General features: G+C 42.2%; 3 protein-coding genes across 8 annotated transcripts in view; all 3 read right to left on the bottom strand.

Moving 5' to 3' along the window:
• Positions 1-7,139: 7,139 nt before the first annotated feature.
• Positions 7,140-9,095, bottom strand: LOC132461149 (odorant receptor 131-2-like). The gene has a single exon (XM_060056195.1). The coding sequence runs from the start codon at positions 9,005-9,007 to the stop codon at positions 7,991-7,993; it is 1,017 nt and encodes a 338-aa protein (XP_059912178.1). The 5' UTR covers positions 9,008-9,095; the 3' UTR covers positions 7,140-7,990.
• Positions 9,096-17,363: 8,268 nt separating this feature from the next.
• LOC132461960 (odorant receptor 131-2-like) lies at positions 17,364-20,135 on the bottom strand. Its single transcript, XM_060057494.1, has one exon. The coding sequence runs from the start codon at positions 19,304-19,306 to the stop codon at positions 18,356-18,358; it is 951 nt and encodes a 316-aa protein (XP_059913477.1). The 5' UTR covers positions 19,307-20,135; the 3' UTR covers positions 17,364-18,355.
• Positions 20,136-20,815: 680 nt separating this feature from the next.
• LOC132461959 (hepatitis A virus cellular receptor 1 homolog) overlaps positions 20,816-26,568 on the bottom strand; it is a 22,011-nt gene continuing 16,258 nt past the window's right edge. For 3 of the 6 annotated variants that reach the window (XM_060057491.1, XM_060057492.1, XM_060057487.1), the window contains 5 exons: positions 23,689-23,763; positions 23,473-23,534; positions 23,222-23,306; positions 22,870-22,906; positions 20,816-21,794 (listed from right to left, as the gene is read on the bottom strand). In XM_060057491.1, the coding sequence (XP_059913474.1) occupies positions 21,707-21,794; positions 22,870-22,906; positions 23,222-23,306; positions 23,473-23,534; positions 23,689-23,763 (347 nt within the window). In that variant the 3' untranslated portion in view covers positions 20,816-21,706. Of the gene's footprint in view, positions 21,795-22,835; positions 22,907-23,221; positions 23,307-23,402; positions 23,535-23,688; positions 23,764-26,568 lie in introns of those variants that run through there. The other 3 variants (XM_060057489.1, XM_060057488.1, XR_009526701.1) reach the window with 3 other exon arrangements.

Here is a 26,568-nt window from a genome sequence, read left to right as displayed (position 1 = left end):
CATTGTACGACTTCAACACAAGTCAGTGGTCATTGCATAGTGTTGAATAGGATTGATTTCCTTCTCCACTTGCCCGCGGACCTTGCCGTATAGTTTTGCTTTTTTTTTCGGAAGGACTAGCTTTGGAAAATGCCTGTGTGAATGATGTCTGCGATAGGGATACAGCTTTTTTTCTTCCCGCTGCAACTTGACGATGCACCTGACGTTTGCGGAGGACGCATTATTTGGCTTTCTTCATATTCCAACGTGTGATTCGTTTTAAGTGAAGAAATAGGTTACTGGTATTACCACCCTTTGCAACCACTGTCTTCTTGCACACTTGGCAGAACACAGTTTTCTGCTCTTTGTCTGACCTTTTAAAACCATACCATACATGTCCATACAATGGAACTTGAACCGGAATTTTTAACCAACTGCTCCTCTTCCTCGTGTGCTGCGCTTTCAGCCATATCTCAGTTTATTATGTCGCTGCCCTCCTCTGGCGCATGTTGTACAGTCCGTTGCTTCCGCAGGCTGACACCGCAGCATGGACGCATTGTGTAATTAAGACACTGCTTATTTAGCGCTAGTCGCAAAAAATAAGAAAACCGGTTACACAGTATCGTCAAAAATCCATACCCTAGCGCAAATCACACCGGTGTACTTTCTATACGGTTCATACCGTAAATTCCTAGTCCATCCCCCATCCAGGAGTACAGTACCAGAGCTAAGACTGTGCGTAGAGGTAAGCCTCACCAGATCTAATTGGTCGCGCCCCACCTCCCTCACATGCTCCGGTTCCTTTCCCCACAGTGAGGTGACGTTGCACGTCCCCAAAGTCAGCTTCTGTCGCATGGTTCTGGTCCGTCGAGACCCCTGACCCCCACCCCAGCGGGTCTTCCTGCAGGTGGTGGGCCCAAAGTAGGGTGGGGGGTTTGCCACGTTGCTTGTTCGGGCTGTGCTCGGCCGGGCTCCGTGGCAAACCCGGCAACCAGGCGCTCGCCGACGAGCCCACCGTCTGGGCCTGGCTCCAGACGGTGGGCCCCAGTCTCTCCTCCTCTTTTTTTTTTGGCTTTGACTCGCTGAAGTACATGAACTGCGACATGCCGCCGGTTGCCGCGAGGCACCATCGCCCGGCAGCGGGCAGCGGGCAGCCGGCAGCAGGCAGCGTGCAGTTCAGTCTACTTCAGATTGATGTGAAAGTGGAAGAACCAGAGACGTCGCAGAACCCGACAAAGTCGTTTGTGATTCATTATATCGTCTGGAGGCGCACACAGCTTTTGGCCGTGATAATATGTATTATATGATTTATGATATTATTTAGATATAGAGCTCCAGGACTGTAACGCAAGTGTTGTACACTTCTACTATGGCGCATAACACGTCGGACTCTCGTCCTGGTATTTCTACAACGAGACTCGTAGTGGGGGTTATCTCAGCCAAGGTTGAGAATGAATTGGGGGGAAGGAACTTTGGATTTGACTCCCTCAAGAACATGAACCACGACATGGAGGAGAAAGGGATTGTTGGCGGCGAATGTCTCCCGCTTGAGCCCCGCTGAGGGACCACCGCCGGATGCGGAGGTGCCTTAGCGCTGCCTGGCAGCAATCCCTTTCTCCTCCTTATCGCGGTTCAGTCTACTTCACATTGATGTGGACGTGGAAGAACCAGGAACGTCGGAGAACCCAACGCGGCCGTTTGAGATTCATAATATCGGCTCACACAGCTTTTGGCTGTGATAATATATATTATATGATATAGATATCTATGTAGGCTATATGATAATATTTAGATATAGAGCTCCAGGACTCCCGTGTGTTCTAGAATATTTACAGAACACGGCTAAAGGCTGTGTGCGCCTCGCCATTGCGATACATCCACTGTAAACAGAGCGCATTGTACCGTGGCTGCAAGCTGCTCAGGGCCACACCCCCACCCTCCACCTTGACCAGCCTCGCTCCTCCTCATTTGCATTATAGCTACATACACCAAAACAGTGCATTTGGGGGAAGCTCATTGTGCGACTGGCTCGGAGTGGCTGTAACTCTGCACCACGGCTGAATTTCGGGCTCAAGCTGGAATCGCCGGATGATTCATGCGATGCAAGGTTAGTTTTATTTCTAACATTATTAACAGACATTTAGATTTATAGTCTGTCGTTATAATTGATTTACCTTGGGTGTACTGTGGAGTGGGTAAGACTGTTTTTAATAGCAGGCTAGCATTGCCCGTTGACTTGCGCTAGCCTAGCACGAGTGAACTCTGCAACTAGAAGGACTGTATGAAATGTGTTGAAAACTGTCTCCAGTGATATAGAATACAAATGCTCACTTGGGAATCAGGCTGTCAGGGTGTGTGTGTGTTTCCCTGTGTTTCCCTCCTGTGTTGATTACTGTTCCCTCCCCTAATGTGTCTCAGCTGTTCCTCGTTGTGTTTGTTATTTAAGCCCTTGTCTTTCCTTTGTTCCTTGTGCTGTCATTATAGTTTGTTGGTCCTGCGTGCTCTCTGTGGCTACCTGTGTTCCCTTACTCCTTACTCCTTGCTCCTTGCCTTAGCCTTTTGGCAGAAATAAAGTGCCGTTTCCTTTACCCGTCTGCATCTGGGTCCTACCTGCCTGCCTGCCTGGCACCCTCAACGCTCTAACACAGGCCCTATGTCCAAAATTCCGAACTACCCCTTTAAGCTGGACACTAGGAATGGGTTGGACGGTCTCGAACGATTCGTTCACAACGAACGAATCCCGAAGGTGAACGACGAGAACCGATTACCAAAACAAAATAACTGATTCTTTGATTTATTAATTTTTTTACATAAAAAATAATATATGGTCATGTAGATAAAATATACAAACAAACAGAGCCCCGTCTCCCCGCTAACTTATATTGATTGAGTCTAAAACGTTCTCAAAGATTCAGCCATTAAGAGTACTAGAGCAGGTAGCAATCGCGTTGCCATGGCACATGGGTAAACAAATGACAAGGCACCGCCACACAAGTTAACTAACTATCGCTGTAGGCTTCAATATCATGCAAGCACTTTACACGTTTTATTTTTATTTAGTTCTAAAACACAATTGCATGCTTTAATAAAGTATTGTTTAACCTACCATGGAAATAGTCGAACTGCGTCGTATAGGCCAATGCTACAGAAATGCACTTTTTTTGTTTTCCGAGTGCATCGGGACTGAAAACTTTTTTTCATCTCTGTTTTATTCCCCCTCGTTTCCACCGCGCGGTGTGGTTTGGTGCAGCATGGCGCAGCTCAATTACGGCTGGCGTTTCTTCCGCTGACAGTACCCTTATGGTAGGGCAGGCTGTGAAAAAGCCTTAATTGGCTGGCGTTCCCAATACTTACAAGCATTGGCGTAATCTGACTTGAAAAACAAATCAAACGAACGAATCGTGATAGTGAACGGAACTGAAAGAACTGATTCCAGGAAAATAATCGTTTTGCCCATCCCTACTGGACACTGGTGCAGAGGTGACAGCCATTTTGCCGACAATCTACTCTGAAAAAACAGCATGGCATACTAACCAGAGCGGCGATTCCACTATGTGGACCTAGCAACAACCCACTAAAAGTGAGAGGTCAGTTTAATGGCACCCTAACATTCAAAGAGCGGACCACAACTCAACCTGTGTTTGTGATAGACAGGTTAGCCACATCTCTGCTTGGCCTTCCAGCAATCAAAGCACTGCAGTTGCTGCGACAAGTTGACGGTATTCAGGAGCTGTCAGCAGACTTCAGGAGCCAGTACCCTAACGTTTTTACAGGTTTGGGACGCCTGGAAGGGTTCATAATTAAGCTGAAGGAGGGAGCCAAGCCCTGTCACTGCCACGTCGGGTACCACTATGGCAAAGTTTAAAAGGAATCCAATGAATGGAAAGAAATGGGAGTGATTGCATGGGGAAGTTTTCAGGAGCACCAGTGTTTACAGAACTTGATGCAACTGCAGGATTCTGGCAGGTACCCCTGCACCCAGACTCAGTCCGACTAACCACATTTATTACACCTTTTGGAAGGTACTGTTTCAAAAGATTGCCTTTTGGGATCTCATCAGCACCGGAGCACTTCCAAAGGCGGCTGACACAGGTGCTGGCAGGACTAGAAGGGATTGTCTGTCATGAAGATGACATTCTCGTCTTTGGGACATCTCGTGAACAAGACGACCACAGGCTGCACTAAGTGTTGGGGCAACTCCAGAAGGAGGGGTTGACACTCAACAACGACAAATGCTAGTTTGCTGTGGATCGGTTCACAATCCTGCATCACGTTGTCAGCGCACTGAGCATGGAAGCAGACCCAAGTAAAATCAAGGCAATCACAGAAATGCCCACACCTAAAGATGTTGCTGATGTCAGAAGGTTTTCGCCCCGTATCGCTGAGCTCACACAGCCGATAAGAGACCTGCACAAAGCAGACAATGACTTGGCCTGGGGGAGTGTACAGCAACCGGCATTCGAGGAGCTGCGTCGAGAATTGAGCTCACCCGCTGTCCTAGCCCAGTACTGCCCGAACAGAGACACAAAAGTTGCAGCAGATGCTCGGAGGGGTTTTGTCTCAGAAGCAACCATCAGGGAACTGGCGTCCAGTTGCCTTCATCTCACGCAGCATGAGAGAAGCAGAGCTTTGATACGCCAAGATTGAAGCGCTGGCACTGACCTGTGTGTGATTCACACCATATCTAGATGAGATGGTCTTTCTCATACAGACATACCACAAACCCCTCATCTCCCTACTGAGCAGCAGAGCCCTTAACGATTTGCTCCCCCACGCGTTCTGAGATTCAGACTGCGACTACTCCACTTCACGTACAGGATTGAACGCACGCCGGGGAAAAATATTGTCACAGCAGACGCACTTTCCAGGGCTGCTATCCAAACCCTGCCTACAGAGGAGGAAATGCACCTGGAGACAGATGTCAGGTTGTACATCAACAACATAGTGGGAAACGTAGCAGACGGTCTACTAATGAAGGGCAAAAGTCTTGTCATCCCCGTTACTATGCAAGAGGAGATGCTCAACAAGATTCATGATTGTCACCAAGGAATGACAAAATGTATTGCCAGGGCACAGCAGTCTGTATGGTGGCCGGGTCTGACCAAACACATAAAACAGAAAGTGGAAAACTGTGATATGTGCAAAGGAAGTGCAGAACGCACCAGAACCACTGCTGATGACGCCATTACCTGCTAGACCATGGCAGCGCGTTGCAGCAGATATTGTTCAGTGGAAGAGCGCAATGTACCTTGTGGTAATTGAATATTTCTATTGCTACATTGAAGTAGCTGACCTCACCTCCACTACCTCCACTACTTTAAAGGATAAGTTGAAGCCCATATTCGCACGCCATGGAGTCCCGGAGACTGTTGTCATCGACAACGGCCCCCAGTTCTCTGCAACTGAGTTTGCAGACTTCGCCAGGGAGTACGACTTCAGCCACGTGACCAGCAGTCCCCGCTATCCGCGGAGCAACGGGGAAGCTGAAAGAGCTGTGCGGCCGGGGAAATCTCTCCTGGCAAAGGGAGAGGATCCACACAAGGCACTCATGGCTTACAGGCAGTGGCGGTTTTAGGTACGGGCGAACCAGGCAGCCGCCCAGGGCGCCATATTTGTGGGGGGCGGCAAATCACATGGGGGGCGCCACGAGCAGTAAAAAAATAAAACGCGCTGCGTAGCGCTTTTCAATGAGGTACATAACATTGTGTGGGGAATTGGTATTTTGGCGCCCCCTCTGGCTGCAGGCGCACACCTGCTCGTTGAGAATGTGCCGTGCACAGACGGAATAAAAAAAAACACTGAAGTCCGTAGGCCCCCCCCCCCCCCCCCCCCCCCTGCATAATCCCTGCACAGCTCCGGGGTATCAGGAGCTAACAGAATGATAATTATAATTATATGTTCTGTGAACTTGGTTTTGGGTAAAGGATGTAATGCCACACAAGTGGGTTTGTCTCAGAGGTTTATAGTGTTGAAAATAAATGTTTATAGTGATGAAGATATATGTTATACTGGAGAGTATGTTTACTGTTAATTAATAATATTCAAAGTAAACAAAATAAATGCTGGTACTTCACTAAAAGGGGGAGATGTAGTGACTTACGTAGGAACCTGTATGTAAGGAGGCGGGGGAAGGTTTAGGGATACACAGACGGTAATGTAAACAAGCTTGAAAAGTACCCGAGGCTACACCGGCTACACAAGTGTCTCTGTATGTTAAACCTGCACATTATATCAACAATCCTGTTACAGGTTCCAGGGGAGGTTAAAATTACATAAAAAGTACATAAAAATATATACCTTTTGGGCAGATCCAATCATTTTAAAACTTCAACAGACACCCACCTCCAAGTGAGTGAATGTTTGTCAATTGGGCAGTTCCAGACCTTCTGTACAAATGAAATGAAGTACGATGGTCTGGTAGGACCAGGCTAAGTGACCCCGAGGTTTCAGCTAAAATTTTGCATCATGGATATTAACTAATATGTTTATCGGTATGTTTTGAGTTTATGAGCAATTGTTACTGTTCGGGGGGTTATAGATTTGGTCAAACTAACCCTTAATGAGGAGGTAGTATTGTCATGCTACAAAGGATACTGTGGCAACCCGGCCCCAAACCCCCACGCCAGGCGGCCAGAGGGAGAGGTGGTGGATGGCGTGTACCGCCGATATCCACCAGCCGGAGCCAGAGAGCAGCCCTTGCGTAACCTCAATCAACGCAATGGAGAACACCTGCGGCAGAGGTACCCTTTAAAAGGCCATTTGTTGTTCTCCCATGGAGGGAGTCCGGGAGTCCATGCGGAGCCGAATACCTCCAGGACCCGCTACGGACAGGAGGACTCTTGGATTTAAGAGACTTTCCCCAGCGGCCACGAGAGGACCCGCACGCCAGGACGACGCGCGCCGACACGGCACGCATCACCGGGACGGCATCACCGGCGGGATTGACCCCCCACTCCAGGGACGAGACCGGCCCGGCTGGAGCGACAATTCCCCTGCCTCCACCGTGGAGTCACGCGTATGATTTTTGGTTTTCCCATGTTGGCCACCGACCCTGCAGGTTTTTCCCCCATTATTTAATGAATAAACGCCCTCCCGGGCTTTGAACGGGTCTTGGCGTGTGTTGATTTCGGCGTGAGAGAGAGACATTCCTGGGGCCGGGTCGCCACAATACTTACTCGTACCAGGTTCCATACATCCATTGATTCAACAAGCAGTTATACATAGATACTTATGACCTATTAGCCTACTACAATTTATATTGGTTTCAGTTCATGAGGGAATGACAATCCTAACTTAAGAATGCAAAGACTACCTAGTGCAGCTTTAAAGTGTGTTCAATTAATAACTGCTCTGATATATCAACATTTATTGAAGATAACTACAAATTTAAATAACAATATAACTATAAACCTATAGAAAACATCCACATGAAAATATAGCAATAAACATAAACAGATATTTACATTGAAAGAGATACACAGAAACCTTTTGTATCGCTGTATTCACATTAAAGTAGAGCTAAAAACATAATAGAATGATTTATATTAATTAACATAACATTAAACCACCAACTATATTATAGCTATAGTTTAATAGTTATACATTTATATTAAAGTAAAAACATTTAGCACTTTCAAATCACATTCTCATTTCAAATCAATATTTCTGTCCCACAACATAACACTTTAGCTCAAGTTTTAAACCAAAGACATTCTGCAATGCTTAGGGAAATCCCTATGTGTTTGCATAACGTCCATGACACCATCTTTTGACCATATGTCACTTTAGCAAATGTGTTTACTTATTTCCTTAATTAATGTTTTAAGAGTCAGAGGGGTATAATAGCTTGTGAGTGCGAAGAGGTCACCTGTAAACTGACCTGAATCCAAAACAAGTGCAGCTTGCTAAAAAATAATTATCTCCAGAGAAAAATATTTTTTTAAAAACATAAATGACTTTCAAAAAATATTAATCTTTTCACATATCTATCATTTAGTTTTCTTTGTACATTTCATGGGACAGGACAATCCTTAATCCTTGTTTGCTCATCCACAGATTTGGGGGCCAAGCATTTGATATTACCACAGAGCCTTTTCAAAAGGAGAGGTCTGATGGATTTGTCTCTGAGCCCATAGATAAGAGCACTGAGACACCTGGGAAATAGATTCAAACACACAAAAAAACTGTTGTAGAGACGAATCAAAGTGGTTCTGTCCACTATTCTAGCAAGGCTCACGAGAAGGCTAGAGTAGATGGTAGCGATGAGAATCACAACCAACTGAATCATATGAAGTATAACTGTTTTTCCAGCCTTGCTGGCAGATGCTTTGTCGGTTGAAGCTGACCTGGCTACCAACGTCACACCAACATAGGAAAGAATAGTTACAAGTCCCCCAAATGCAAACACAAAAGCGCAAAATGCTTTATCAACTACACTGGACATCGGTGCCAGGAACATTGCCTCTTTCGAGCAGAAGTCTTCCATTTCCGCTTTTGGATCAAAATTACTTTTCCAATCAACAAGAATTAACCCTCGCATTAGAACATTGCCACCAGAGATGGTCCACACAACAGAGATGGCTGCTCCTGTGTTTCTGACGGTGGCAAGGTCTGTATGTCTCATAGGAAAGCACACAGCCACATATCTCTCAATGGACATCACTATCAGAGTAAGTGGAGAGATGATGTCTTCTAAAACACTGATGCTTGTAAGCAAACCACAAACATACAATTTTAGCCTCAGCCTGCAAACAGCTAGTATGTAGAATAACAAACTTGTCACAAGATAGGCAGTATCTGCGAAGAGAAGGTTAAACAACAGAATGTAACGGGACGTCTCACAAAAAACTGGCTTGCTCCTCAAGGTGTACAACAGAACACAGTTCACGTAGATAAAAGAGCAGCATAGCACCACAGATAATGTGCAGAACACAATCATCTCCTGTGAGGCTTGATACACCACGCTACCACTAACATTAACTCTCAAATGTCCTGCACTCTGCATTGCAGCTAAAAAATGTAAGGTCATTAAGGACAATGTTACAAAGGACTACTAAAATGACCATATGGTCCCCAGACAATCCAATAATCACTCTATGTTAAGCACATAAAAGACAGACATGTGGACCGTATAGTGCTGGATATTCTCGGCAGGCCAGGGATGGTTTGACCATTTGCTGTTTAAGTTTTCCTATCTATCAGGTCTCTTTTCTCTTACCAGCAGGTGATGTCATCATTCAACATCATCACCAGTGTAGGCATGGCGACAATGCCTACACTGGGGATGATGTCACGCTAACATCAACATGTGATCCCACCTTCACAAGCCACTGTTAATCACATTTTTAGGCACAGAAATATTAAAGCTAGGGTAGACATTTATTATTATTTTATGACAGCAAACAATAATCCAAGTGTTATGCCCCTCTACACCCCACTGGCCTTGCGGTGGCAGTGCATTGGTCTTTGAGTGGTGCAGGGGCACAATCAAGTTCAACTTGCACACTTCAGCCTCAGAAGGGGGCTTGCTTTCTGTGTTTGTCCCTGTTCTGTTGGCATGTCTCAGCCCATGCTCAGGTGTGCTGCATCAGTGGAGCTGATTAGGAGCACCTGGACCGCTCGTCAAGACCGGAGTTAGGCCCCGTTTACACGAAGGGAAAACGCAGATATTTCCATGCGGTTTGGCCTCTCATTTACACGAGAACGCAGTTTTTGTCACAGAAAACGATAATTTCTAAAAACTCCGGCCAAAGTGGAGATTTCTGAAAACGCCGGTTATGTGTTGTCGTGTCAACGGGGAGAAACAGGGTTTTAGGTTCTGAAGCGTCACATTATGCGCCAGGAAATGCTTAACGTCATATGAGCGCCCTATGTTTACAGTTTGTTTGTTACAGGAAGACGCTCGTGTTATTCGTTGTTGTTGATTCTGAGGATTCTGATTGGCTTGCATGGCTTTATCCTTCTCCCTACTAGAGTTTAGATTCTCTGCCCGAGCCCGGGCCTTTGATCGACGAATTTTTTATTAATTTTTATCATTGGTTTATTAGCCTAATCTGAGGAGAAATCTATGCCATAAACAGAAATATTATAGGCCTTTATTACACGGGTCTTCTCAATGCCGTGGAACGCTCCGTTCACTTGCATGGGTAGTAGTCCGGTGACTTGTCAAGCCCAGCGTCTTCCGTTGCTAAGCGACGTCACCGTCTTTGCGGACAAATTATTTCTCTGCTGATCAACACTGAGAATGCTGGTAACGAATAAATTGTAAAAAGACACACCATGTGAAGTTATTTTTTCGTTTTGGCAAGTAGCCGTGTGATAAGCGGGATAATGTATAGAACGTCGCCGGTCATTGTCTTAAATAAGCCCCTTCAGGGCAAAGCAAGACACCTTCGCTGCGCGTCGGTCGGTGTACTGTTCGCCCTGTCGGGGCTTATTTTCCCGATAATGACCGGCGTTCTATACATTATCCCTTACATATATATTTAGCAGAGTAGGCCTAGTAACAAATGTGTACAAAGTTACATATGTTTAAAAAAAAAAAAGTCGGGTTGAAATCGGGCTCGGGCTTGAGTTTCTGGGCCCGATCTAAGCTCTACTACACTGCCGCCCATACGTTTGGCATAGTTATAATGGCGCTCGACGGCGTATTTATGCGTTCTGATGTAAACAACAACTTTTTTGAAAACGATGCTGTGTGCACAATGTTATTTTTGAAAACGGAGGGGGGGAAATATTTGTTTCTATAAATACCCTGCTACGCATAAACGTGGCCTTAGAAGCGACAGATTCCCCTTCCCATGGGGATGCTTTTGGTCATGGGACTGCTGGCTGGTCGTGCCACCTCTCTGGGATTTGTCTTGTCTTTATGTTTTGGACTTTGCTGTATATCTTAATGTTGTGTCCTTTTCATATGTTTATGTAAATAAATCCCACTGGTTGGGTTTTTGTAAAAGGTGTCCTTTGATATTTGGTGTCATTTTGGTGTGTTTCCCTCCTGTGTTGATTACTGTTCCCTCCCCTAATGTGTCTCAGCTGTTCCTCGTTGTGTTTGTTACTTAAGCCCTTGTCTTTCCTTTGTTCCTTGTGCTGTCATTGTGGTTGTTCGTCCTGCGTGTTCCCTGTTCCCTGTTGTCACCCGAGTTCCCTGGTTCCTTGCCTTAGCCTTTAGGCATAAATAAAGTGCTGTTCTCGCTAAACCGTCTGCATCTGGGTCCTACCTGCCTGCCTGCACCCTCAACCCCTTAACAAAGGGTGGCTCGTTGTTAGCCGCAGTAGGACCAACTAGAGGTGGGGCGTAACACCAAGGGAAAGGAAATTAACGTAGCTGTCGCACACAGTTACAAGCCATTTTTAAATGTAGTTTTATGAGGGATCTCAATCTAAACAGAAGGGATCTTTGAGAGTGGCAGTTATTTATTGTAAAATCCAAGATATATAAGGTTTTTTAATACATGAAGATGTCAATGTTATTCTTTGCAAATGTAGTACTCTTTTACACAAATTCTCTTCAATCACAAAAGGCAAAACAATTAAGGGAATAATTCAACCTAGAAATATAAAATTCAATGGTCTGTTGTTAATTTCAACTGTTATTTTTGTGGATGGTAATCAGTTGAAAGACTGAAGGTGGGTCCAAAGTTGGGCTGAACGATTTGGGGAAATAACATAATTGCGATTATTTCGAGCAATATTGCGATTGCGATTTATGCGTTGTTTTTTTTAAGTTTTGTTATGTATTATTCACTAAACAAGCTCTTTCTATATTATGCCAAACACAAAACTGGAAGCAGTCAATATGTAAACTGCTCTTTCCTTTAGGCCAGGCCTATGTGTTGAGATGAACTGATGCAGGAATTGATATCAGAACATCTTTATTTAACTGTGGCAGAACGATCGCCACAGCTGAGAGATGAACTCGGGGCCTCGACTGGACAACCTCAGAGAGATGTCAGACCAAGGCCGACTGGGGCTTGGCAAGGGGTGGAGAAGGTCGCAACGGGATCGGGTGGATGTCTTGTTCTGTGCGCAGGTTCGAAACAGGCAGCAAGGCATGAGCGAGTGTCCGCATTCATTGTGGGCCGCCAGAAAGTTTCCCGCAGAAGGTCTTGGCGTGTGTTTGACGCATGGGCACGAGGTGAGACAGATGAACTGTTGCACGTGCTCAGCGGGAGATGGGGAGAAGAATCGATTTGTCATCTTCTATATAGTGAAGAAGAAATGGTAGAGCGTGTAGCTGGGCAAGAGGGGATCCAGGTAGGAGATCTATGGCACAATCATAGACGACAGGTCAGGGCGGTCAGCCAGGCACAGAGGCTCAGAAGCGGCGGGGGCACCAGCAGTAAGGCTAATCAAATTCAAACCGACGTCGCGATGTAGTAGAACGCGATTTGCAAATCGCAAAGGCTGCATTTTTTTTATTTTTTTTTTATTTGTTGCTGTTAGTGACTGGAGATCAGTAAGATCCTTATTTATTTTTCTTTTCCAATTCAATAGCTAAATAAAGATGTCATATCAATTCATGTATCAATTCATCTCAACACATAGAAAGAGCAGTTTATATTTTGACTGTTTCCAATTTTGTGTTGGTCATACTATAGAATGATTTATTGCTTGTTTAGTGAATCATACAGAACATAAGCAAAAAAATATATAAAAAACATGATAAATCGCATCGCAATATTGGTCGAAATAATGAATCATTATTTCCCCATATCGTTCAGGCATAACCAGCAGTCACGAGACAGTGTGACTGGCAGTAGGTGCTCCAGCCGGTGATGCGCCCAAACCCTGAGTCCGACCAAATCATGGGTACCCTCATATCACGGGGTACACGGACAGTCAAGGATCTGCAGTGACAAGTAACCCCACAGCAGGTGGACGGCCAAGCGGTCAAAACAAGCGAACAGCTCTCCATTGTGGGGCCTTCGCCTCGATGGGAAAATCAAGCAACTCAGACTCTGTCAAGCTGCTGCAACACCCCCTGCCCGATGAAGCCCTCATACGCCCTGGAGTCTTGAAGACAACGAGAGGAAGAGTGGTTACGCCACAAGAGGGCCGACTCAAGCAATGAGATGGAGCAGACCCAGACCTAGTACTGAAGTGAAATGAAAATTGAGCGGAAGTAGGTAGGTGGGCGGTGCCAGGCTATTGTTTTGCTGCAGGGCCTGCAAATTTCATGGGCGAGATGGACAGACACACAAGAAGTGTCAGACCAGCTGCAAGGGGTCTGGCTGGACATAATAAGTAACCGTAGAGTAACACTGACAAAGGGTTAAAGTTCATAGACATACCAAGAAGATTGAAACAAAATGGCAATGAAGAGCCAGTAACTCTATTTCTGACTTAAAGTAGAGCATTGAATGAGTAAGGTGGACTGTTCCTCTCAAATACTCATATGTTCAATATATTAATCTTCTGAACATAGGCTACAACTGATACATTACATTTGTGATTGATTTTTATTACTCACAAATGTATACCTTTGTGCCGTTGTGAGATGGTGGTCTGTAAAGAAAAAACGAATAAAACAAAGGGTTGTTTCAACCTAAAGTGTAGCTGATGCTCTTGGGATTGCTAATACCCTGGCGAGTTACAATCCATTAGGGATCCATCAGAATGGAGGAAGTTCTTTGTCCTCTGAGCTAATGGTGTGTTCTTTAAACCAGTCCCCTGCCAGCTCATTTGGACACATTAAATATTAAAATGCTTACCAAGGAGTTCACTCATGTTTTGACTTAGTAATTGGCCCACATGTTGATGATGATGTTGACAATTATATGTGGTTCCTGTGGATAGGGAAATGGACCAGTTATCAACCAACAGAAGTAACTACAGTAGTAGGCCTACTCAACAACTTGAACTTTGTTTATAGTAGTGTAAGTTCAGTTTTAACAGACTAAAGTTGCAAAAAATGTAAACTAACTCGTAGCTTAAAGTAACCATGCAGCACATATTTACATTTACAATTACATTTAGGGTATTTAGCAGACGCTTTTATCCAAAGCGACTTATAATAAGTACATTTGTCATAAGAAGTGAAACAATCTATCACTGTCGGTACAGTAAAGATGTTCATAGAACCAAGTGCAAGTAACAATCGCTAGGCTAACCCAATCCCCGTGTACAGCAGTCATAGCAGCTACTGCAGATGCTACACAATTAAGTTCTATGAATAAGTGCAATGTAGATTAGGTGCGTGCAATAAGTGCGTACATTAAGTGGCAGGACGTACAACATACAATGGTGGCCGGAAGGGACCGGGTAGCTATGCAGAGTCGAGGTGAACTCTGAACAAGTGAGTTTTGCGTCTTTTGGGGAAGCTGGTGAGCGACTCTGTGATCCTGACGTCGGCAGGGAGCTCGTTCCACCACTGAGGTCCCAAAACAGAAGAGTTGTGACTTTGTTGGTCGACCTTTGCTTGCTCTTAGCGGTGGCGGTAGCCTACCAGACGTCCAGCTGAGGTAGTTGAGCGGAGGGATCGAGCTGGGGTGTGTGTCTTGACCGATGCTTGGAGGTAGGCAGACATATCTGTAGTCAATGCTTATCAATAGTTATTTAAATAATGTTATCAATAAAATCACATCCTATTACTCATAAATTGGCCAGCCAGTACCTCTCTCTTGTGTTTCATCGCACTGCAAACCTAAATGCTCACCTTGAAAAGATCAAATGTGATGTCTTGTGCACACATCGGATTTGGACCACATTGACTTGCAGGGCCCTATCTTGCATTCAGTGCAATTGACTTTCTACACCAACGCATGTATCTTTGCTAGTTTGCACCCGGCATAAAGCCGATATTCCCCCACGGCAAACCTGCGCCACTAAACTTGCGCCCTGAGAGGTGTGTCGGCGAAAAGCAGAGGTGTGTTCTGGCGCAAATGATACATGCATGGTGCTATCATCCAGATCGAAAAAGCAGCTGCGCAACTGACCGACAAGTGCACTAGTGGATAGCGCAGTTGGTGTTGCTATTTTGACGTGCCATGGCAGGTCGCAACTGCAAAAAAAATTGCCCATAGGGGCTGCATGAATGAAAACTGTAGTAGGCTATGCCATGTGTTAAAATAATTATAATAACAATGATAAACTCGAGCAAAGTAGGCTATATCCCAGCCTTCCAAAACAAAATCTCGTTTAGGGTAAATTTGGGAAAGAACAGCTGATAAAGCGGTGATACGTTTTATTTAAATCAATGCATCTGCAAACACCGTACAGCAAACACATATTTTCTTTACACAGACATCGTGTACAAGCCCATAACTTTTAGGATTGATGAGTTTTTGATCGCGAGAAAACATTGTTTTACCGCGAGTGGGAGTTAAAAAGAATGAATAAATGCAGGCGCGCGTGTGTGTATCCATCTGTTTAAACACACGCAAACTAAACACGTAACACATAATACAGTCCATGGCAATGTACATTAACGGGGGGACACATGCATATTAGGCAATTTGCATGACGACTCAATATTTCGGAAGTTGTAGAAGAAAACGCTATTCCATGTGTGAATTAGGGCATATCATTTGGCCATAAACTGAGCCATTTGAAGTTTGAAATTCGGTGGTCATGCATCTGTCTCATCGGAGACTGTTAATGTGCTGTTAAAATATCAACTCTTCAGGTTCAAATGCACTCATGGCTCCTAAAGGGGATGGGAGATGGCACTCTCAGTGGTTTATTGCACGTTACGCCCAAACCACACATTGGTAATCAGGCTACTTCAGGGCAACCCTTTTTAGATTTGCGTCGGGCGCAAGAGTAATTTATCCGTGGTATAATAGCAACAGCGGCAGAGCCCTGCCCACAAAGCTACTTCCGTTTAGCGCTTCTCACTTGCGTTTCAGACCGTTAAAATAGGGCCCGCAGTGTGAACGAGGCCTTTATTCAAAATAAACGTACTATCAACACTCCTAAAAAAACAGCAAGCTGAGCTATGCTAGTCTACGTCACACAGTTGCAGTTTGAGTGTAGGGAACACTATTTTTCCGTGTTGTTTTTTTAACCCTAAAGGCCAATTTCCACTGGAAGCGGCACGGAAGCGGCACGGCAGCGAATCGCTCGCCGAAAATAATAGAAACCATTAAAGTCAACGTAGGCTATTCCACTGGATACGGCACCGGCACGGCACGGAACCGTCCCCAAACCGGCACTTCGTTTACGATACTTGCCTCTTCTATTTCTGAAAGTTGCCGGTTCGCTGCCGTGTCTCAGAACACAACTACAGCCAATCAGTTTGCCTTTGTGCATGAATATTCATGAGCTCACATCGATCCCTATGCAATTCACAGGGTATTTATATATTATGCAGTCTATCTTTGGTATGGTATCAATAGCTAATCAGTGGCAAAGAAGAAATGAAAATCCGCGTCGATGCCTCGCAAGTCCAGTGTCGCGAGTGGACGTTGCCATGACATCTAGAAATCATAGGTCTACCGTATTTAATGGGTTATGTGTATGGTTGATTACAAGGTAGGCCTATGTATATATATATATATATATTATAATGTATATTATAATATATATGGTTTGAATATAACTCGTGAATAATATTGTATGAATACTTATTATAATTATGCACGTCTTGAGCCTGTGCATAATCTGTCGGAACGTGTCCGTGCCGCTTCCAGTGGGGATTGCAGTACGGAACACAGCCGTTTTGCTGCCATGGCGCTTCTGTGCCGATTCCGGTGGAAATTGGCCTTTACCCTTCAATCCTACACATTGTAACTTGAAGATATAATAAACATTAATAAATCCTGGAGGGAGTTGGGTTACCAGCAGTGGCACAAGGAGACAATAAAAAGTCAGAAAATAATGTTACAATATTTAAAAAAAGATATACCTAGCACTACATCTAATTGTAGAATAACTGAAACAGCTCAACTTTGTTTATAGTAGAATAATAAATAACATTGAATGACCAGAGCCTCCACAGGAAATAGATTTGGCCCTGGCCCTTCTTGTAAACAGTCTCTTTGCTCTGTCTTTATAATATTTAAAGACGATCCATTTGGATACTGCTGATCACAACAAGCTTCTCAGTTCTCATAAGCTTACTGCTGTGCAATTCTGTCTAGATGATTAAGTTTCTTAGATAACGGTGCCCATTTTTTACAGCCCATCAAATATTATTCTACATCGATGGATTCACCTACCAGTTAATGAATAACCTGTTATCACATAATATAATAATAAATACTAATAATATGTTAGCCTACAAAAGGGGTTGGTTTAAGTTCGTAATATAATGACAATCGTCCAAACACGAAAGCTGCGACTACCTACCGCAGATTAAATAAATAAATATCTCTGCTTTATAAACAAATTTTATTGAAGATGATTACAAATATATATTACAACAGAACTATATACAAAGTAAAACAGTGTACTTTAAAAAGTGGCCATCCAGAAAAACGTATAATTACGTTAAAAGAGATGCACAGAATAATTGTGTATATGTCTCTATTTACATTAGTGTAGTGGTAAAAACAAAATAAAATGATTGAAAACAGATAACAGATGAAATTAAACCATAGTTGAACGGTCATAAACCATTTATATTATAAATAGATATTATAATATATATATAATATATATTATTATAAATAATATATAAATATATATTGTTACTAGGGCTGTCAAACGATTAAAAAGTTTAATCACATAATATTGGTGAGTTAATTTACGATTAATCACTTTTTTTTTTAAATCCAATCCAATTGAAGTTAAATGAGATTATCAAATGGAATGACACATTATCATCATACCAAATGTGCTTCTAAATGTAGAAAAACTACACCAAGTGATCTTAAGGGTGATATATTGACTCAGTCACTCAGTGTGGGTTGAATATCAAATTTACAGAACACCACCGATTAGGGAATTGCAAACAGGCAGTTACTTAGTAGAATTGTAAACCAACAGGTAATACAAGTGTAGTTCAATTCAAATAAGTAGCACCACAGATTTGGGAATTGTAAGCAGCCTGTCACTTACTTCAATTGTAGGGTTAGGGTTATCAAATTAAAATAAGATTGCGTTATAGGGTTAAAAGCACGCTAATTTTAACAGCACTTATTATTATATGTGTTACAGTTAGAACATTTAGACCTTTCTGAACACATTTTTATTTTATCAATCTTTTCGTGTCACAAAACAACAATTTACTGCAAGTTTTTAAACCAATGACATTCTTATATGCTTTTGGATAACCCTAGGTGTTTGCATAACTTCCATGATACAGACTTTCAACCATATGACTCTTTAGCGAAATTATTATTTGACAACTTTTCAAATAAATTATGACTTTCAAAAAAAAGTTTAGATTTCAAGGAACAAGACACTGACTAAATCCATGTTTGGACATCTACAGTTATGTAGGAGCCAAGCATTTAAGTTGACCACAGAGTCTTTTCAAGAGGACAGGTCTGATGGTTTTGTCTCTGAGCCCATAGATAAGAGCACTGAGACACCTGGGAAATATATTCAAACACACATAAAAACTGTTGTAGAGACGGATCAGAGTTGTTCTATCCACTGTTCTTGCAAAGCTAAGGAGGATGCTAGAGTAGATAGTAGCGATAAGAATCAGCACCAACTGAATCATGTGAAGTAAAACTGTTTTTCCGGCCTTGCTGGCAGTAGCTTTTTCTGTCGAGGCTGACCTGGCTACCAATGTCACACCAACATAGGAAAGAATAGTTACAAATCCCCCAAATGCAAACACAAAAATGGAAAATGCTTTATCAACTTGACTGGAAATCGGTGCCAGGAACATTGCCTCTTTCGAGCAGAAGTCTTTCATTTCCACATTCAGATCTAAATCATTTTTCCAACCAATAAGTATCAACACTCGCATTAAAACATTTCCCCCAGAGATGGTCCACACAAGCGCGATGGCTGCTCCTGTGTTTCTGACGGTGGCAAGGCTTGCATGTCTCATAGGAAAGCACACAGCCACATATCTCTCAAGGGACATCACTGCTAGAGTAAGAGGAGAGATTATGTCTTCTAAAACACCGATGCTTGTAAGCAAACCACAAACATACAATTTCAGCCTCAACCTGCAAGCAGCCAGTATGTAAAGTAACAAACTTGTCACAAGATAGGCAGTATCTGCGAAGAGAAGGTTAAACAACAGAATGTAACGGGACGTCTCACAAAAAACTGGCTTGCTCCTCAAGGTGTACAACAGAACACAGTTCACGTAGATAAAAGAGCAGCTTAGCACCACAGATATTGTGCAGAACACAATCATCTCCTGCGAAGCCTGATACTCCACGCTACCACTAACATTAACCCTCAAAAATCCTTCACTCTGCATCGCGGCTAAAACAGTAAGGTCCCTAAGGACAATGTTACAAAGGACGAATAAAACGACAACAATTTAGTTCCAAGACAATCTTCATAGCGACCCTATGTTAACCACTGTAAAAGACGTTCAATAAAAAATATATATATATCACTTCCGAATACATACAGACAATGGTTCTGAGTACATAGTTGACCGTATAGTGGTGAATATTCTCGGAGGCTAAGGGATGGTCCGACCTTCTGCCTGCTCCGTCTTCCTATACATCAGGTCTCTTTAGTAATATCGGTAGGTGGTGTCATCATCACCAGTGAAGTCATGGTTTCAAGTCCTACCCAATAACATCCGAGACCAACGTCATGACTTTACTGTCACTCATATATTTGAAAAACAACTTAAGAACCAAAATATTAAAGCTAGGGTAGGACATTTATTTTCGAAGCATTTCTTGTCATATTGCTGTAATTATGTTTACACTGTGACAGCAATCAATAATTCTAATGCTTATACAAAAAAGGCAGTGGTAGTGGCAGGCCTGTTACAAGCCGGTCTGATTGGATGGCCTATCTGTCTGTCTACCAACCTACCTTATTTCAAACTATGCATGCAAATCTATGAAATAAACACATTAAAATACAGGTACATACTTTAACTATTATGTCCAATTATATGTGAAACAATTACAGACACACATATAGTTCTGAGTCATACACATCCATGTGTGAAATGGTGCCATGCATATTAGTGCAACTTTTAATTGAAACAAATTTGAAACAAGGACCTTTATTATATAAACATCAAAAGTTAACTCTGATTTATATTGAGTTAAAGTCCTTAAATTCACTGCATGGTGGAGTGTGTGCATAGTTACTATGACATACAATAAGGTATTGTACGTTTACATGCAGAAGAATAAAACCAATAATATGCAGAGTCCAATATGAAAGAGTGGCTGAATCCATGATATAGTGTAATATATGAATGCAAAACTCAATGTTCACAATATCATGGCAACGTCTGCTAGCAAATGGCTCGCCATCTTCTTTGGCATCCCTTTTCCCGTCCAAAGAGATCATGACTTTATAATAATAATAATAATAATAATACATTTAATTTAGAGGCGCCTTTCAAGACACCCAAGGTCACCTTACAGAGCATATAGTCATCATTCAAAACTATGTAAAACAGACTAGGAATAAAAGGAAAACAGAGGTTAAACATGAATAATAATAATAATTAATAACACTCACAACACAATTTATGTGTTGTGATAATAAATGCTGATATTTTAATACAATCCGCCAACTTTTAATTTGTATATGCACAATCAACATTATGAAATGCATTACATACAAATACAGATTGTATGTGATGCTGAAACCAGATTGTATTCTTTCTAGTTTTGTCCGAATTGGGTCAGGGTGGGTCATAGTTGAGAAGTAGCTGAGAGTCAGTTCAACAACAAAAATCTGTCCGGCTGTGAGGACACAGTGCTACACACGGTTTTACCTGGTAATCTCAGACTTTTTACCTTTTTATTTTTTACATATGCTAATTTTGACTAGTTATACATTAATATGAAATATAAATGTTGTTTTAACGTTGATTATTCCTTTGGAATTGTATTTATCATTGCCTTTGATACTGCATCTCCTATGTTCATCTTCATATTGGATCAATTCACTTGATGGTGTGACGGTATGAAAATAGGGAACGTTGTTGTTGTAAGCATACTATATGAGTCAGCTGGCAAGAGTGATATTAATAAAAAAACAGTCCCAACAAAAATCACTTTTTAAGCATTTTCCTGGCCCTTCAAAATAAACTTGCTTTCATTATTAGAACACATGTTTGCGTCTCAGTTTGAAAACAAAAGGTTAAATATAAATACATATAAAACATATCTATGTATCTAAATATCTAAAATATCTTTAAATGTTAAAACTATTTTTTATCTTGCTAAATGTAGCTTTTGTGTTAAGATACAATGACGGTTTTATACATCTTGTCTGGTTGCATGACACATTTAGGTGCAACGTTTCAAAATGTGTGATCTCTGGGTAGACATATCTAGCACAGTCCTTAGACTTAGGACTGACATCCGCCTTGACTGTTTTGTGTCAGTGTCCCCCCCCCCCGGCAGCGATTCTCAACTTTATTCGGGGTGAGGCACCACAGTACCAGAAGTTAAAGGCACACCAACTCAAAGTTGTAGGGCATAATTATAAAAAATTACACACATTATTATTTGGATATTATATAAACAAGGTTACGACCGATTTTGATGATATTTCAGACACAGCTGAGCAGACTGTACAAAAGAATCACACGGATACAGGTTCATACAGATTGGACAGCATAGCAATGACTATATTAATAACCTACGGATTATGTATCAAATCACACAAAATGTCATTGAAAGGTCTGATAGGGGTTGACTTCATCCATCTGGTAGATGTTCTCCTCTCTGTTGGTAGGTTCAGGACCAGACAGCGAGTTTCTAAAAGCAGTGGAGGCAGACGAGAGGGGAGAACAGTGTGTTAGAAAGAGTTCACAGTTTAGTTTTCATTTGGTCTTTTTTGCGTGCTGTTTGCTTGAAGTACAAAAGTAAAGCTTGGACTGTGGATTTCGTACAATAACGTGATAATGCGAAGTGCGACATATGCATGAATCACTCGTAGTCATAGAGATATCTGCCCTAATGGTTCAGAAGTATGACATTTAAGCACAACCTTTCCATCGTTTGCCGTGCAGCGTCTTGTAAATGTCGTTCACCAAAAACCACATCGACCAATACTTGTGAAGTCAACATACATAGTTCCTCAGAATGTACAAATGCCAGGCAGATCTGTAAATGTGAGGTGTACAGCATGTGGTATATGCGCTGAAAATTATTTTCAGTGTGAGCATGAGTCAGGGGTTCGCATACGAATGACATTTAGCACCTAACCCGAAACCACAGCGTTAAAATGTAGGCGGCACTAATATGAAGAAAGCAATCAAGCAATGTTTCTTCCTTCTGTTCAAGTTTTGATAACCCTTTACAATAATACATGCATCACCCATTATTTACATAAGTAAATGCAATAATAAGCATTTACTAACAATTAAATCACAGTTAATTAATGGATTGTAAATGGTCTAGAAATAATTAGTTTAGAGGTCTCCAAAATGTTTGGTACCACTGTGACCACAGGGGGCGCTATAAGTCGTGCTCAAACCTATAATGCGGCCCAGGAACTTGACACTTACCATGCTCACTCATTAGCCTAACTGGTATTAGAATGGTGGAACATTGAATATAGAATATTGCATACACGATGAGTTGGCATGCAACCACACACATATTCTTCAGAAAATGCACATGTCTAGTTGACTAATGGAGTTTATGTTTACTAATGGTGTTCATGTAACTAACGTGCTGATAAGATAACCCTAACCCACTAATATAACAATGCTTGCTACTGCATTAACTTATAAATAACTAGATACTAACATGAATTGGAATTCTTCAACTTTAAATCAACCCAAAATTCATTACCTAATGTGTTCATTTTAAACAATCCGTTACTTACATCTGGGAAGATTTGCTGAATTTTCCCGATCTCTTTACTGATGAGACGTATGAGAATGAGAATCAAAAGAGAAACAAAAATATTATAGGTTCAGCACTGCACAAAAAATATGGAAAATGTTGGGTAATGCGTTAAATGTTCACGTCGCCAAACGAATAAGTCACTTGTTCATACACTTTTCAGTAATAACACAGATATAAATACATGCAATAACAAATACAAAGCAGGTTAGCAATTGCCACATTGAAATATATATTATATGTATGCATCGATACTTTTATATATTGTGCATAGTAACATAACAGTTTTTACAATGGCCACAAAAATCGTATTTAGCAAAACTGTAACTTACTAAAGTAGACAGCAACACCCACCACTGCAATGGAAGCGATGATCAGAACACATGCAATCGGCACAGAAAATTGGCCACTACTTCCCTGTGATGGCAAATGACAATGACACAGCAAGAACCACACGTTTGTTCGGTTAAACATCGATTTCATGACAGATAAATGTATTGACTTGCTGCTAACCCATTGTGTTGCTTCCTCCATTTGCTGAATTAAATGGGCTTCATGGTCAGGGTATAGCGTTCCTTATCACCTGTATAGGGCTTAGAACCGTTTCAGAAGGGTCCCAGTACCGTGTGGAATTGATGTGAGCTGCTAAAAGAGTACATGAACGGTGTTATTCCAAAACTTTTGATATAGATTCATATGTTCCTGAACCTTGCATGTCATCTTTTCCGTATGTTATTCGATCAGCATATTTGATAATGGTATCTTACGTATAATGTGTAAAGGTTTTTTGGAGGGGTACCTTGTGTGAACTTCAATGTGGTCTGTTCTGTGGAGGTGACATTATCCAATGTCCTCTTTGGGGTTGGCTTAGTATCTTTGCCAATGCACAATTAAAGATTGGGTTAGATATATAGTATCAGGAGTAACAACGAACAACACCTAATGCCAAAAAGTGATTTGAAGTCTGATGAACAAACTGTGTCCCATTGTCACTGTATTTTAATTTTGAAGCGGGCACTTTGTAAGCGTCTCTAAGTGTCTTATGCCGCTTTTCCACTGCATGGTACCAGCTCGACACGACTCGACTCGACTCAGCTCGCATTTTTTGCGTTTCCACCGCGAAAACATGGTATCTGGTACCTGAAGTGGCTGCTTTTTTTAGTACCGCCTCACTCTAGGTTCCAAGCGAGCTGAGCCGATGCTAAAAGGTGACGTCGGCAGACAGCCGGCCACTGATTGGCCAGGGATTGTGACGAAGTCACGAGAGCGACATGGCAACCATGCTGGTAACAGCCATAGCAGCGCCGCAGCCAACATATTCCACTTCTTCAACTTCTTCAACATGCCAGCTAATAATAGTAATGTTATCGATGTCCTCCATTGTTGTTGTGTGGGTTCTGTCCATGTGTGGGTTGCGTATGTGTTGTTTGCGTCGCGTACAAAAATACGTCACAGCCCTTTCGCGCAGCCGACCCCGCCCACGTCCAGGAGGTACTATTTGCGGTGGAAAACGACCCGTGCTGCTACCGTGTCGAGTCGTGTCGAGTCGAGTCGAGTCGAGCTACATGTGCGGTGGAAAAGCGGCATTAGAGTACCATATTAAGCGCTATATAAATTTCATTTATTATTATTTATTATTTGTATCTATTACAGTAGAATTTTGTTTTGGTAATTAATGCTATTACAGTAACTGTCTGCTGTCTGTTAACAGATCTTATTCCATAATCTCACCTTTCTGAACTCTCAATTGAAAGTGATGTTTAAGGTCGTTCCACCATCCCGCTATTTCCGCTCTGCATCCGTATTGTCCAGAGTCCATCACACTGACGTTTAATATCGTCATGGAAACATCCCCCTTTTCCAGGTCACCCAGGAGCTGGTACCTGCTGGACACCTGTGAGTCTTTTCTCACTGTCGCACCGTCAGCAGCGATCAGCTGATTGCTACATTTCGAGGCGGGTATAGCACCTTTTCCCCAGCATGTTGAACTTAGACCATTTGCTGGGACATCATAATTACACGGCAGAGTCACATTAAAGCCCACAGTGGCGAACACATCCAGGTCACATTCAGCAGCTGTAGAGTAACAGAAGAACAACAGAGGAGATACATTATTATGTGACCTACGACCTTATCCAAGTGATAGAAGAAGTTATAGCACTTAATGAAGTCTAAGTCTTAATATTACCTTCAGGCCTATTCTATTCAATTTTCCAATGAATAACCCCTCATTATTGCTATTGGTTTGAAGATAGTCCTGTTACAGTTTGGTTACCTACTACCACTTCATTGCTGAGAGTTTTCACATAATGATTAAAACATATTTTTTGATGCGCGTTGTGTTGTCAATGCAAACTAAGTGAATGTCACATGTATAATCGGGCCCAATTCCATATTGCTTCTTTCTTTGGGCTCAACAGCTATTGCTCAGGCTCCAAGCTCGAGCATTACCATCGAGCATTAGGAAAGAACTTTTGGAATGGTGCCAGGTTTTTTTTCCTACATGAATCTTGGCTAGCAATACCTCGACTAGCAAATGCTCTCACCTAGGAAGCATTGATGAGTTGTTTGCATGATAAGAAAAGGAAGCAAACGTTCCGACTTTAGGAGTTAACGGATCCAGATATGCAGAACTGAATCCACGGTATTTTGACCAATCACGACACGTCCGTGTTCATGAAAATATATCTCCCGTAAACATATCCATAAAGGAAGGTGATTGTAACGATCGCATTCCTTAACACTGTGTCATGATTGGTCGAAATACCTTGAATCCGGTTCAGGATTTCTGGATCGGACGACTCAAACACACTACCTAAAGTCCAAATATGGAGGATGGAGCTTTTATTTTCAAAGTTTTACAATTGTGCAGGACCCTCATCTGTCTTGAGAGACTATCTTAAGTGTGGAATTGTGTGTGAGCCACACAGTATTGAACCCCATATTTTGACGGCTGTGCTTAAACTACTTCTCTTGTCAATAAGAATTGGAACAAATAACCTTCAAACAAAACAACGCCTAGATTTGAACAATACGATGTTCAATTTAATATTGTACCTAACCCAACCCTTTCCCCAGGTAAAAAGACTCAATCTCAATTGGATATCTGTTTAATACTACTAAAGGATATATTTTAGTTGAGCCATAGTGACTCTTTATAGGAAGTCTAACACATGTAGCATTTGAAATGTGTGAAGTCATTACCTGATAACAGACACAGCAAGAGCAGGAGTCCTGATCCAGACACGGCCGTCATTATGTTGGGCTCTAATGCTAATACAACCTCCCAGTTGCACTCACATCCCTCACAACATTAGTTATGTCATAGGATGAGTCATTAGGGACACACACACACACACACACACACACACACACACACACACACACACACACACACACACACACACACACACACACACACACACACACACACACACACACATAAGCATACCGTTTTACTTAATTTTCCAGATTACAAAACATTTGATTGAAAAAAAAAATATATATTTGTAAATTATTCATGAAAATTGTTGATTCCTGTTGTCTACGCAATATAAAATACTTTCACGAGGCAAAACTAAGCACACCATTTTACTTACTTTTACACGTAGCCGTCCGACCCTAATGTCCCCGCTATCTGTTCTTGTGACAGTGACACATTTCGACCCCTTTCGCAATA

This window comes from Gadus macrocephalus, chromosome 7 (assembly GCF_031168955.1).
Source record: "Gadus macrocephalus chromosome 7, ASM3116895v1".
Classification (NCBI taxonomy): domain Eukaryota; kingdom Metazoa; phylum Chordata; class Actinopteri; order Gadiformes; family Gadidae; genus Gadus; species Gadus macrocephalus.
This window is presented reverse-complemented; position numbering and strand designations above follow the sequence as displayed.